This window comes from Cucumis melo, chromosome 10 (assembly GCF_025177605.1).
Source record: "Cucumis melo cultivar AY chromosome 10, USDA_Cmelo_AY_1.0, whole genome shotgun sequence".
Lineage (NCBI taxonomy): Eukaryota > Viridiplantae > Streptophyta > Magnoliopsida > Cucurbitales > Cucurbitaceae > Cucumis > Cucumis melo.
The window spans coordinates 8,456,904-8,469,590 of NC_066866.1; the positions used below are offsets into that span (position 1 = coordinate 8,456,904).

Here is a 12,687-nt window from a genome sequence, read left to right on the forward strand (position 1 = left end):
GTTGAATGCTATTGGTTAATTAAATTGGTGAGGTTTAGAGAATTTTGGGTAGCTATATATGTGTATAAATAATTATTTAAGTTATTGAAGGATAGGAATAATATATTAGGGGTAATATAATTAATTAGGGAAATATGTTTTTTTGGGAGAAGAGAAAAAGAGAATAAAAGAGATGATTTGATTAGTATTAAATGAGGAGAGAGAAGGTGTATTGGTTTATTTTGAAAAGAATGAGGAAAAAGGAAAAATAAAAATAATGATAATATTATTTTTATTTTTATTTAAATAAGTTTCGGGATGCGTGCAAGTACTATTCATCCATCTTCTTCATTGAGAAAAAAACCCTAGCTTGTCGCCAAACCCTAGCTTTCGCCATCCTTCTTTGACCACCGTCGAGCATCAGTCACCACCATCTTTGCATTTCTCTATCTCATCCAAAGCAAATCGACGTCCATCCGAGTCATCGTTGAAGCCACAAGCCAATCCCTCGCAAGCCGTCACACCTAGGTCCTTAGTTTCCAGTTAACGTCGCATCTCCTTCGTCGTTCTGTCGTGCAACATCGCCATCAACGAAGCTTTCATATGTCACCGAACTGTGCGCCTCGTCCATCCGTCGTTCTTTGCAAGTCAAAACGCCAAGTCGATCCTCCCTTCCAAGCTGCACGCACTTCCAAGCCGTCTTCTATGTTCGAGCCACACAAGCAAGCCAGCCATCTGTTCCCATTCAAACCACACGCGCAATGTACCCAACCAAGCCAATCTCCTAATTTTTGGTCTTTTTCCCACCTATTTTGGTAAGTTTTGATAAGTTTTGGTTGGATTTTAGATATGCCTAACAATTATTAATTTTGGTCCTAATCAAAGTTAATCTTGGATTTAAATTGGAGTTTATTTCTAAAAGGATGGGTTAGATCAAATTGGAGGACTTGTGCTGTAGAATTTTTTTAATCAAGATTAAATTGGAATTCAACCTCAACTTTGGGCAAGTTGAATTAAATTGATTTTAAGTCTTTAAGCAACCATTAAAATTATTATTTTTAGTTATTGGGTTCCCTTGCTGTTTAGGACTTGACTATTTGGAAAGCTTGACCGTGACTCTTAAGATAAATTAGATAAGCTAATCTCGAGGTAAGAGATTTTTCTACTAGACCCTCGTACTGAAGCTAAGAGGTTCCATGTGATTTCTCAATTATGCATTGATGTAACTAAAATGCATAATATATTGATGACTAATAGTTATGACTGAGTTATGTTTATGATGATGACTGATTTATGTTAATGATAATGCATAAATATTAATCTCATGATTGAGAGCTTTATGATTAATATCCATGTCATGTTTATGATGTTATGATGCTATGGATTAGGTATTCTGTTAACTTTATCTGTTAGGGTCGGATCTATATGGGTGTCTCTCGGGATCACCATCTTTTTATAACTGTGTGGTCCGACGAGATCACTAGTCTATCATGAGATGTTATGGATATGGATGGTCTGACAGAGTTACTTACAACCTGATTGTCTTAAGTGTTTCTTCGGGTTCACTGAAGACTAGTTTGTTCTAGGTGTTTCTTCGAGTTCACCGAAGACCAGTTTTGTCTTAGGTGTTCCTTTGAGTTCACCGAAAACTAGAGATGTTCCTATGGGATTCTTAGATTGTGTATGTTTAGGAATGCGCCAGTTTAGGGATACTTCTTTACAAGACTCTAATCGGAAATTAACAGGCACCTAGCGGGACTAGTAGTAGGTCCCTTACTGAGTATATATTTATACTCTCTCTTTCTACGTTTAATTTTTCAAGCAGTGGTAGAGGTAGAGATAGAGGTAGAGGAAAGTTGGCGAATGACAAGAAGTGATCGCGACTTGCCATAGGAAAACGTTTTGCTTCCACTTTTGTTTTATGTACTCTTTGATTATTTCTCTTTTAAAATTAGACAAGGCTCAAGCTAAGATTTCATATTTAGAGATTTATTTCTACATATTTCTATTTATGATTTATAAATGAGAATTTGAGGTTTTTCAATAGAAATTTAGAGTTTTCTTTCTTTTTGTTAAGCAAGTTTTTATGTATTATTATTAATGATGATATCAACCTAGCATAACGAGTTGGACCATTGCACATTGACATCTAAAAAACCGATTCTAGCAATTGAAATTAACCAAATTGACATTCAATGGTTGGTTTTATTAAAAATGCGGTCGGTAGACAGTTGAATTGAAAGATTTCGAAAAACCGAACAAAGCCAACCGCCTTGTTACCCAAAACCAACCAATTATAAAATATTTTATAATTGTAATATAAATGTAATATAAATATTATTTAATATAATATTGATAGGCTGGGACTTCAATTATTTATAAAGCAACTAGATAAATAAAAAAATATTTTAATTATGAAAATAGCAAAAACAAAAAAATGAAATAATAAATTGTTACAAACAGGACTTAAATGTCCCTATCCTAGCACAAATAACACATTCTAAAATACAATAATTGTGAAAAATAGACGTACACCATAATTAAAATTGTTTCATCTTTCCGTCCTTCAACCATCAACATTCAACCATGGACTCCTTCAATGTTCAACGTTCAACTAACCTTCATCCATGGTGGTTCTTCTCTAATCCACACTCAATCCATATGCCCAACTAACAAAAAGAAATCTTTACCATCGACTGCCCTTCACCGTCGAAAAACCCATCGACGATCGACTTTCACCATAAAAAACCCCGCCCTTCAACCTTCCATCAAAAAACCAGTGGCCACCATCTTCTCTATCAGCTGCCCTTCACCGTTGAAAATTTCTTGACCGCCTTCACTAGTGGCCAAAATCTTCTTTGTCGAATGACTTTGTCGCCATCTTTCCAAAATTTCAAACATTCCATTGAAACACCAGTAGCCAAAATCTTCTCTATCCATCATCCCAGCTTAATTTCTTTTACACAATGCATGAGATATTTAAAACTAAATAGAAGATATTAGATTATTGTATAAATGAATACAGATTATAAATAAACATTCAGTTATTTTATGATAACGAATATTAAGAGATTTTCACCTCATTTATAAGAAGAATAATCTATAACTAATCAATATTTTAAAAGGATTATCTATCTAATAAATTCAAATAAATATTAAGGATATAAAAAAATAAACAAGTGAAGAAGAAAAAACAGGCATATGGATAGACTCTACTCGAGGAAAAACACACCTAGAAATCGCAAACAATGTGAATGCTCCTCCAACAATGTCTTCGTTTGACTTGCATCCTAGCCAAGCTTGAGACTGACTAGAACTTTTGTTTGACTTGCTTTCATCATACTTCTAGTTATTTATGATCTGAACATCTTTTTGAATTTTCAGTTTAGTTTCATTTCAGAATTATCGAAACTTTGAATCTTTATATGATTGACTAATATAGTTTTGTGGAATTGACTTCTTATTATATAACCTAGTGAATTTCAACATTTGTCCATGTAGTAAAAAGTCTAGATTTCTATCACCTCCCACCTCAAAAGTCACTTCCTACAAGTGGAGATGTACTACCTAGACACTCAACGTGTATCTCCCCACGAGATAGCACGTTGAACACCTAGTAAGCGAAACAATTTTTTAAACCAATCTCAACACAAAGCTTCAATTTTAAACTCAAGAGATTTTCACAACACAGCACAATAGAAATAACTTAAACAACCAGCTTAACTCACTTAATTTAGCGTTTACTTAAGCTCTATAACTACTAAGCAATAAGGACAAAACAATGCAACAGAATAAACATAACTTATTCTCTTTATTAACGTAACACTTTACGCCAAATACAAACAGAATTCAAGTTTTCTTTACAATAAGACTTAAAGCATAAACTTTAGGTCTTCCATGTCTAGCACAGCCTCTTCAACTCAAACTCTAGCTTGCTTTCCTCGACATGTAGCAACCCACCTTACCTTTCTTACTTGGCCTCAATGCCTTACACTTAGGGAAGGAAAACTTAAAACGTAAGTCAAAGACTTAGTGAGTAAGAGTTTAGAAATACTTTTTGGGGAATATAAAATAAATCACATAAATTCATTTTTAGTTCATAAACAAGGGTCACAACGCCTCATTTGATAAATCACATAAATCACACATTAGCTTCAACTTATTCCTCTCCACCAAAGAACATGAACCGTTTCCTACGCCAAAACTTCTGGGATTCACTCTCACCAACATCTTGGTTTAGACTACTATGACGTTCACTTCATCAACAGCATCCGAGAATTTCTCTGATTCATTTTTCATTACACAGGCTATCCACATGATGCCTTTACACATTATGTGCACACCATATAACAACTGCTCACTTGATAGGAATAAGGCTAATGGTTTACTCGCATACAAGCATCACAATTATAACATAGAAATCAGTAACTTCCTCTTGTCAAACAACAACATCAATATAAACACAACAATATATAGATAGATATACATGTCCCGTTATGCTAACCACAAACTCAGAAAGAATACTTTCAAGCATATTTCTTTAAGAAAATCATTCACAAAACACTACTTTTACTTTTAAAGGTCACTCATAAGACACTTGATTCCCTTCTTCTCAGAATGCTTAGTTTACTTCTCTTTTTGCCTAGCTTCTTCAACAAGTAGCTCAACACTGTAGTAAGAATCTCAAAATGACAACTTCTTTAATCCTTCCAATCTTATTTATATTAATCTTTAACTTGATTAGTCACCGCTTAACCCCTAATTACCATGCCACGTTCTACTTACACCTTACACATGTCAACTCAAGATTAGGCATTCTCTTGAAATGCCAACCTTATCTTCATCGACTCTCTCTTATCTCGATACACCAAGATGCTTAACCTTTTTGCTTCCAGTCTTAGTTAAACTCTACCCCAAAATAGCCTCGAGATCCTTCAGATTTCCTCTTTTACCTTCAATCACGGTCGGACTCGTCCTCAAGATGGTTTGAGATCTCCTTAGACTTGCTTATCTACATTCAATCTCAATTGAACTCTTGTCCAAGATTGCCTAAGAACTCTTTACATTTCTTTCTTTTCTTCAAATCTCGAACAAGCACCGAGATTACCCTGAGATCAACCTTCTGCCTTAAATCTAGTCCAAAAATCTCTCATGACTGCCTGACAGATCTTGTCACAAAAGCCTTCTATCTTTCCTCTCGGTCGAGTAGGACCGAGTTTTACCCCTTCTTTTGAGACACGGGTCTCACACAGTTTCTAAAATATTAATTGTTAGAAAATGTCAAATACCATATATACAGAGAATGAACTGTGAATGTACCTAAGTATTCACTAGCATCTTTCAAGGAATTCAAATAATGTTTATGTATTCTAACAGACTTAAATTACAAGTCATTGCTATGGTACCCCTATACACAAAGAAATACACTATATGCAAAAAAATATAACACTTGAATACAAGAGTTCCCATAGAGGAAAATACGCCATAATATAACTATGGTTGTGTATCACAAAAAAGGAATCTTGTCACTAAATATGATAAATATAAGTCATCAAATTTTGATTATAGAAATCAATAAACATCACTATATATAAAGAAATACAGTGTATTTTGATATATTTGTATTATAAGTCATTTCGTAAAAACCACTATATAAGAAGAAATATAGTGCAAGTGAAATATACATAATTGAAGACAACAATTTTCATAGTGGAAATATACTATAAGGTAACTGTGGTTACATATAACACAAACTGAATCTTGTCCCAAAATGAGAACATAAGTCATTAAATTTCGATTATGAAACATATAAGAAGTTAATTAGGGTTTTATAAAGTTTATTAATGAAATATTTTGAGAACTTGTAATTTTGTTTTTCTCAGGTCAATCTCGACCGAGATCAACCTCGAGATTCTTCCCAAATTTTAAAAAGCTCTTTGAAGAAATTTTTTCAATCTCTCTCGATCGAGTGCGTCACCGAGACAGTGCATTTTTTATTAAAAAAAATTGAAGTTTATTAAACACTTCTCAGGTCAAATTTGCCAAAAGAGTCCCCGAGTTGAAAGCAGAAGCATATAGGTTAATTGTTCCTAGGGCCAAGCCCTGAGATGCACCAAGCTGAAAAACATAAGCAATTATGTTAATGATCTTGGGCCAAATTTTCTACAAGAGTCGCCAAGTTGAAAACAGAAGCATTTAGGTTAACAGTTCCTGGGGCAAAGTTTCCCTAAGACGCACCGAGCTGAAAAACATAAACAATTATGTAAATGATCTCGAGGCCATCTCGGGGCAACTTTGGCCCGAGATAATTAATATTAATGCTTCTATTTTTCAGCTCGATGCATCTCAGGACCATGATGGCCTGGGAACAGTTAACCGAAATGCTTCTTTTTTCAATTCGAGGACTTCGTGGCAAATTTGGCCCAATAAGTATTTAATAAACTTCAAATTTTAAGATTAATTCGAAAACTTTATTAAATGTATATTTTTTTCAAAATATTAGAAAAAATGGATAATATCGATTAATTAAATATATATTTTTGAAAAATTTATACAATAAATATATAAACATTTATTAAATATAAAGGTAGAATTAGAATATAATTTTATTAAATAATATAAAAGTTTAGTTATGATATAACTAATGATAGATATTATGAACAGATATTTGATTCATTTAGTTAAGGGTTGATTAAATATTTAGTTAAATAAATCTCACATTCGATTGAGATCTAACAAAATATCTATCGAAATACAAACCCTTATACATGTAAAGGGCGGTCGTTAGAGAATTTGCTAAAAAAATTGCTATAATTTTAACTGACTCTCTAGATTTGGTCATTCCATCCAATTCCCCATATTTGAAGTAAAAAAAGGTTGCCAAGCCACATGAGCCATTAAGCGCAAAAAAAGAGAAACGTGGACTAACAAAAAATCGACCCACAGTTTAACAATCAGTTCACTTCTTAAACATTGCTTATCAATTTTCTTTACTATAAACCAACTCAATCGATTTTCAATCCTGATTTTGTACCGAACTTTTGTACCAAAGTATCCATAGTCAATCTAGTTTGTGTGGTTAAAAGGTAAAGAGTACATAGTGGTTAGGTGCAGCCATCACACTATTTTTTTTTTTTTCTTTTCTTTTTGTCCATTTTATAGGGAAGTAAGCTTTAAAATTAGATCGGATATTTCTATCTCCAAGAAAACGAGATCCATTCATGTCCATCACACGTTATGGACAATGACGGTATCCATTACCAAGATAAACACGGAGACACGTATACATTTAAAATAACAGCAGCAACCGAACTCATCCCATAATTTCATTCGATTTCCACCAAACTTACTCCAAAGCAGAGTTTGAAGGAGGTTTAAAGAAAGACCCATGTCACTGATTCGACGAATGACCGGCGGGAGGCGGCGGAGGAACGTGTTCTTCGACCCCTTCGCATTGGAGAACTGGGATTCATCTGAAGAAACAGCCTCTGCTTTCATGGACACTCAAATCGACTGGAAAGAGACGCCAAATGCTCACATCTTCAAGGCGAATCTTCCTGGTTTGAAAATAGAAGAAGTGAATGAATGTTAATGAAGCCAAAATTCTGCAGTTGAGTGGTGAGAGAAGGAAAGAGACAGAGGAGGAGAGCGAACAGTGGCACAGAGTGGAGCGGAGGAGTGGTAAGTTCTTGAGGAGATTCAGATTGCCGAAGAATGTCAAAGTGGAGGACATAAAGACAAGCATGGAGGACGGAATTTTGACGGTGATTGTACCTAAAATTGAAGGCGTAAAGCCTGAAATCAAGTCCATTGCAATCTCTTAATACATATGTTTACAATCATGTTACGTTCCATTGATACGTACTTCATTGATTGCAATCCTTGTGTATTATTAATAATACATAATGTTTAAATCATGTTATGTTTCCATTATATACGTACTTAATTGATCAAATTTTTTGTGCATTATTAAGTACATAAAATTTAAAGACAATCTTAAGACTAAGACTTCAAATTTTTGTATCTAATTCACTGGTATGGATATCAAATTCAAATTTTTATGTAGCATCTTCAGTATTTTTCATCAATACACTTCCAATGTTGGTCTAATTTATTCAATTAGCAAAATTTTTAATCTACAACTTTAGAGCTTGCATCTCAACTAGACGGTGACCGGTAATTAGATGAAACCTTTTAAGTGAATACGTTAGCCCCTTTCATTAAGTGTTAAAGCAAGAAAAGAAACTTAAGAAACAACTTAGATTATATTTATTCTCATTAAACACAACCAAACACTTATCGTTTTTACAAAGTTACAAACATTCACAAAACACATAAGCACAGCTCATTCTTCCATAGTATATTAAACAAACAGAGGCAGAGACAAAACCCAGAACTCAGTACTCAGGATGAACACTGTAAGGTTCAACCAGCGATGTCAATGGACTTGATCTCAGGCTTCTTCTCTTCCATTTTAGGCACCGTCACAGTCAGAACTCCATTCTCCATGTTGGCTTTCACCTCCTCAACTTTAGCATTCTCGGGCAGCCTAAATCTCCTCATGAACTTCCCACTGCTCCGTTCAATTCTATGCCATTTGTCATTCTTCTCCTCCTGCTCTTTGCTCCTCTCTCCACTGATTTGCAAAACTCTGCCTTCTTCCACTTCTACTTTCACTTCTTCCTTCTTGATTCCGGGAAGATCAGCCTTGAAGATGTGGGCTTGTGGGGTCTCCTTCCAGTCGATGCGGGTGTTGGCGAAAGCAGAGGTTTCGCGAGCAGAGGAGGGAAGGTTGGCTAATGAGTTTGAAAAGGAGAAGCCTTCAAAGGGATCCCAAATGTCCAATGAGAAGGGGTCGAAGACGTTGCTGCGGCGACCACCGAAAATGCTTGGAATGAGAGCCATGGTAGTTGAATTAGAAGTTGGAAGTAAATCTGATCGAAAGAGAATGTTTTATAGAATTGGGAATTATCGTGTTGGATGATTTCTGGATGATGATCAACAGACGGGTTGGAGGGGATTTAAATAGGAAGCAACAGAAGATGGAAGTGGATTCGTGGGTTTTCTGGTATCTTCCTTTAGCTTCTTGTTATTCCATTTCTATAAGGTTCTACCACTTTCTTCGTGGACTTTGTCCATAATACTTGAGCCCACCTCATCCGGCCTCCTTCTTCTATTTTATTATGATTATTTTACCGGATGAATATATGATAGTTACAAATTGTAGATAATGATAATTAGACTTTTAAATTTATAAAAATGTTGTAATTAGACTCTCAAACACTCATGCTTTCAATAATTATAATAGTTTATCTACAAATAATAAATAAAAATTAGATTATACAAATTTAAGATATAATTTAAAATTTGTATAAGTATGATTGTTCCATTTTTATTTTAGAAGTTTAAGAAGATAATTGCCCCTAACTAAAAATAGTAAAAAAAATGATAATATAACGTGTGTGTTCACACATGATTTTCGGAGAAATTTGATTCATGGAGTTAAACTTATGTTGATGTTGTATTTACGTTGATTTGATGTTATGTGGTTCGATCTCTAGAATTTGATCCTCTGATTCTCTCTCGGCTTGATGCTTATGTTTGATTTGAAGAAGCGAGTGGAGCACGTGATGTTCTTGAAGTAAAGCACGTGATGTAAGGGGAACACGTGATATTTTTGAAGTTGGAGTCTTGGAAGAAAGCTTATATCTCTCCGGGAGAATTCTCTCTAAACCTTTTGGAGTCAAAATTTTCCTTCCCACGAGAACTCCTCTATTTATAGAGTTTCCTGTTGGGCTTTTATGGACTTGATCTAGTTGGTCCATGAACCGACCTATGGGCTCAATCACATGTATTTGGGTCATATTTAACTTTAGCCAAAATTAAGCTTATTTTTTGCCTCAATTAAATTTTAGCCTAAGTAAATAATATTTAATTGAACCAAAATAATTAATTTGATTCGATTGTCATAATAAAGACACGTGACATCATTAGAATTGTCCAATTTGTCTTTAAATTTAATTTAGGACGCATGTCAATTTATAGTTAATCCCAAATACAATTATTTTAGTAAATGACGTGGCAATTTGTGATTGGTTCTAAAATTTCTTATTCAACAAATGTCCACTTTCGAGATTTATGCACGTGTATGGGTGGGTGAATGTCGAAAAGATAAATTTGAAGTTCAAATACGAGTTTTTTCTTTTTTTTTTTTTTTTTTTTTGCTCAATTTGACATATCAAATTAATCAAACTATGAATTTAGTACCTGAGTTTGATTTAAATTTGAAATAAGGGTTTGAATATGGTCAATCCTTAATTTGAGAAAAGTTTAAGGGGGAGAGAAAGAATTATGGGAGAAAATGACTATAATAATTGATAATCCAAGAGTTATGATAATATGTGTTTGGAGGAAGGAATATAAAAGGTAGTGTTATGATAGTATGTGTTTGAGGAGGGATTATAATAATAGTGTTATAATAATATGTGTTTGGAGAAATAGTTATGATTATAGTAATTTTAAAAATAATAATAAAATATAGATTGGACTATATGGGTAGGGTAATGTAGGGTTGTAAGAGAGGAAAATATAAGAGAAGTTGGAGTCATGGCAACTCTATCATGACGTCCTATTGCTTCGTCAACGTCTGGGATTTGTTAATGATAGACGGTGCAACTCTATCATGACGTTCTACTGCTTCTTAGGGTTTGTTCATGATAGACGATGCAACTCTATCATGACGCCCTATTGCTTCGTCAACGTCTGGGATTTGTTAATGATAGACGATGCAACTCTATCATGACGTCCTACTGCTTCTTAGGGTTTGTTCATGATAAACAATGCAACTCTATCATGACACCATATCGCTTCGTCAACGTCTAAGATTTATTCATAATAGACGATGCAACTCTATCATGACGCCCTACTGCTTCGTCGACATATGAGGTTTGTTCATGATAGGCGATGCAACTCTATCATGACGCCCTGTTGCTTCTTCGACTTCTGGGATTTGTTCATAATAGATGATGCAACTCTATCATGACGCCTTACTGCTTCGTAAACGTCTGGGATTTGTTCATGATAGACGATGCAACTCTATCATGATGTCTTACTGCGAACGTCTAAGGTTTATTCATGATAGACGATGCAACTCTATAATGATGCTCTACTGCTTCGTCAACGCCTAGGGCTTGTTCATGATAGACGATGCAATTTTATCATGATGCCCTACTACTTAGTCAACGTATGAGGTTTGTTCATGATAGACGATGCAACTCTATCATGACGTCATGTTGCTTCTTCGACTTCTGAGATTTATTCATGATAGATGATGTAACTCTATCATAACGCCCTACTACTTCGTCGACGTTTGGGATTTGTTTATGATAGACGATGCAACTCTATCATGACGCCCTGCTACTTCTTAGGGTTTGTTCATGATAGACGATGCAACCCTATCATGATGCCCTACTGCTTCGTCAACGTCTGAGGTTTGTTCATGACAGACGGTGAACTCTATCATGACATCCTACTGTATAATGACCCAACTCTTAATACTAAGCTAAGGTCATTACTAAAAAGAAACAATAACAGTAGACACTTTTTTAAAAGGAGGGAAACTAAATTTTCATTAAAAATATAATACTGAAATACTGATACAAAGACGCGGAAGCAAAACTGAGTTCCCATATGGCATACCACGGATCCTTCTCTGTCACTCGCCAACTTTCCTTTACCTTTACCTTTACCTGAAATATTAAACATAGAAAGAGTGAGTATAAACATATACTCAGTAAGGGACCTACTACTAGTCCCGTAAGGTGCCTATTAACTTCCCATTAGAGTCCTATAAAGAAATACCCCTGACTAGCACGTTCCCGAACACGTACAATCTATGATCCCATAAGAATATATCTGGTCTTCGGTGAACCAAAAGGAACACATAGGACAATCTGGTCTTAGTGTACCGGAAGGAAACACTAAGACAATCGAGCTGTGAGTGACCCCGTCAAATCACTCGTAATCATGTCTATGTCAATGTCAATGTCATAATGGACTGGTAATCCCGTCGGACTGCACAGTCATAAAAAATGTGGTGATCTTGAGGGACACCCATGTGGATACAACTCTAATAGACAAAGTTAAAAGAACACCCTATCCATAGCATGTATCATAATATAACATCATAACATGGCATGATTATTAATCTTAACGTCCTTAATCATGTGATCAATATACCATGCATCATCATCAACATCAACAGTCATCAACATAATATCAGTCATCATCATCAATCATCCATAAAATGACAGTCATTATCAATAGCATCTAGTTATGCATTTTAGTTACCATCAATGCATAATCATAATTATATGCAGTCTCTTAAATTCAGTTCGACTGTCTAGTAGGAGAATCTCTTATCCAGAGATTTTAGCCAAACAAAGTACTTCATAGCTGACAATAAAAATTCTCCAATTAACTTGATCCTAATCATAAAAGAAAAAACTCAGTATTTTAATTAATAAAAAAAGTAGCAATTGGCTAACATCCAAAAATTCTCTCAAATTAATTAACTTCTCAAACAAATGGGGTTGAAACCAATTCAACCTGGATTGGAAAAATTCAAGATTAAATCTTCAAGAATTAGCCAATTAAACCTTTAAAGAAACCTCAAATAGATTCGAAATTAAATTAATAAAACATTGGCTT

At 34.5% G+C, this 12,687-nt stretch overlaps 2 protein-coding genes across 2 annotated transcripts; one reads left to right on the plus strand and one right to left on the minus strand.

Annotated features, from left to right (window-relative positions):
• The first annotated feature begins 7,229 nt into the window (after nucleotides 1–7,229).
• LOC127151121 (class I heat shock protein-like) lies at nucleotides 7,230–7,895 on the plus strand. Its single transcript, XM_051090507.1, is given in 2 exon segments — nucleotides 7,230–7,557; nucleotides 7,559–7,895. Coding segments are annotated over 2 exon segments (435 nt in total). The 5' UTR covers nucleotides 7,230–7,366; the 3' UTR covers nucleotides 7,803–7,895.
• Nucleotides 7,896–8,224: 329 nt separating this feature from the next.
• LOC103501408 (18.1 kDa class I heat shock protein-like) lies at nucleotides 8,225–9,134 on the minus strand. Its single transcript, XM_008464976.3, has one exon. The coding sequence runs from the start codon at nucleotides 8,881–8,883 to the stop codon at nucleotides 8,404–8,406; it is 480 nt and encodes a 159-aa protein (XP_008463198.1). The 5' UTR covers nucleotides 8,884–9,134; the 3' UTR covers nucleotides 8,225–8,403.
• Between the last annotated feature and the right edge of the window lie 3,553 nt (nucleotides 9,135–12,687).

What these genes read in the sequence shown, in the direction of transcription:
- LOC103501408 (XM_008464976.3), bottom strand. Translation starts at nt 8,883, where the DNA reads ATGGCTCTCATTCCAAGCATTTTCGGTGGTCGCCGCAGCAACGTCTTC.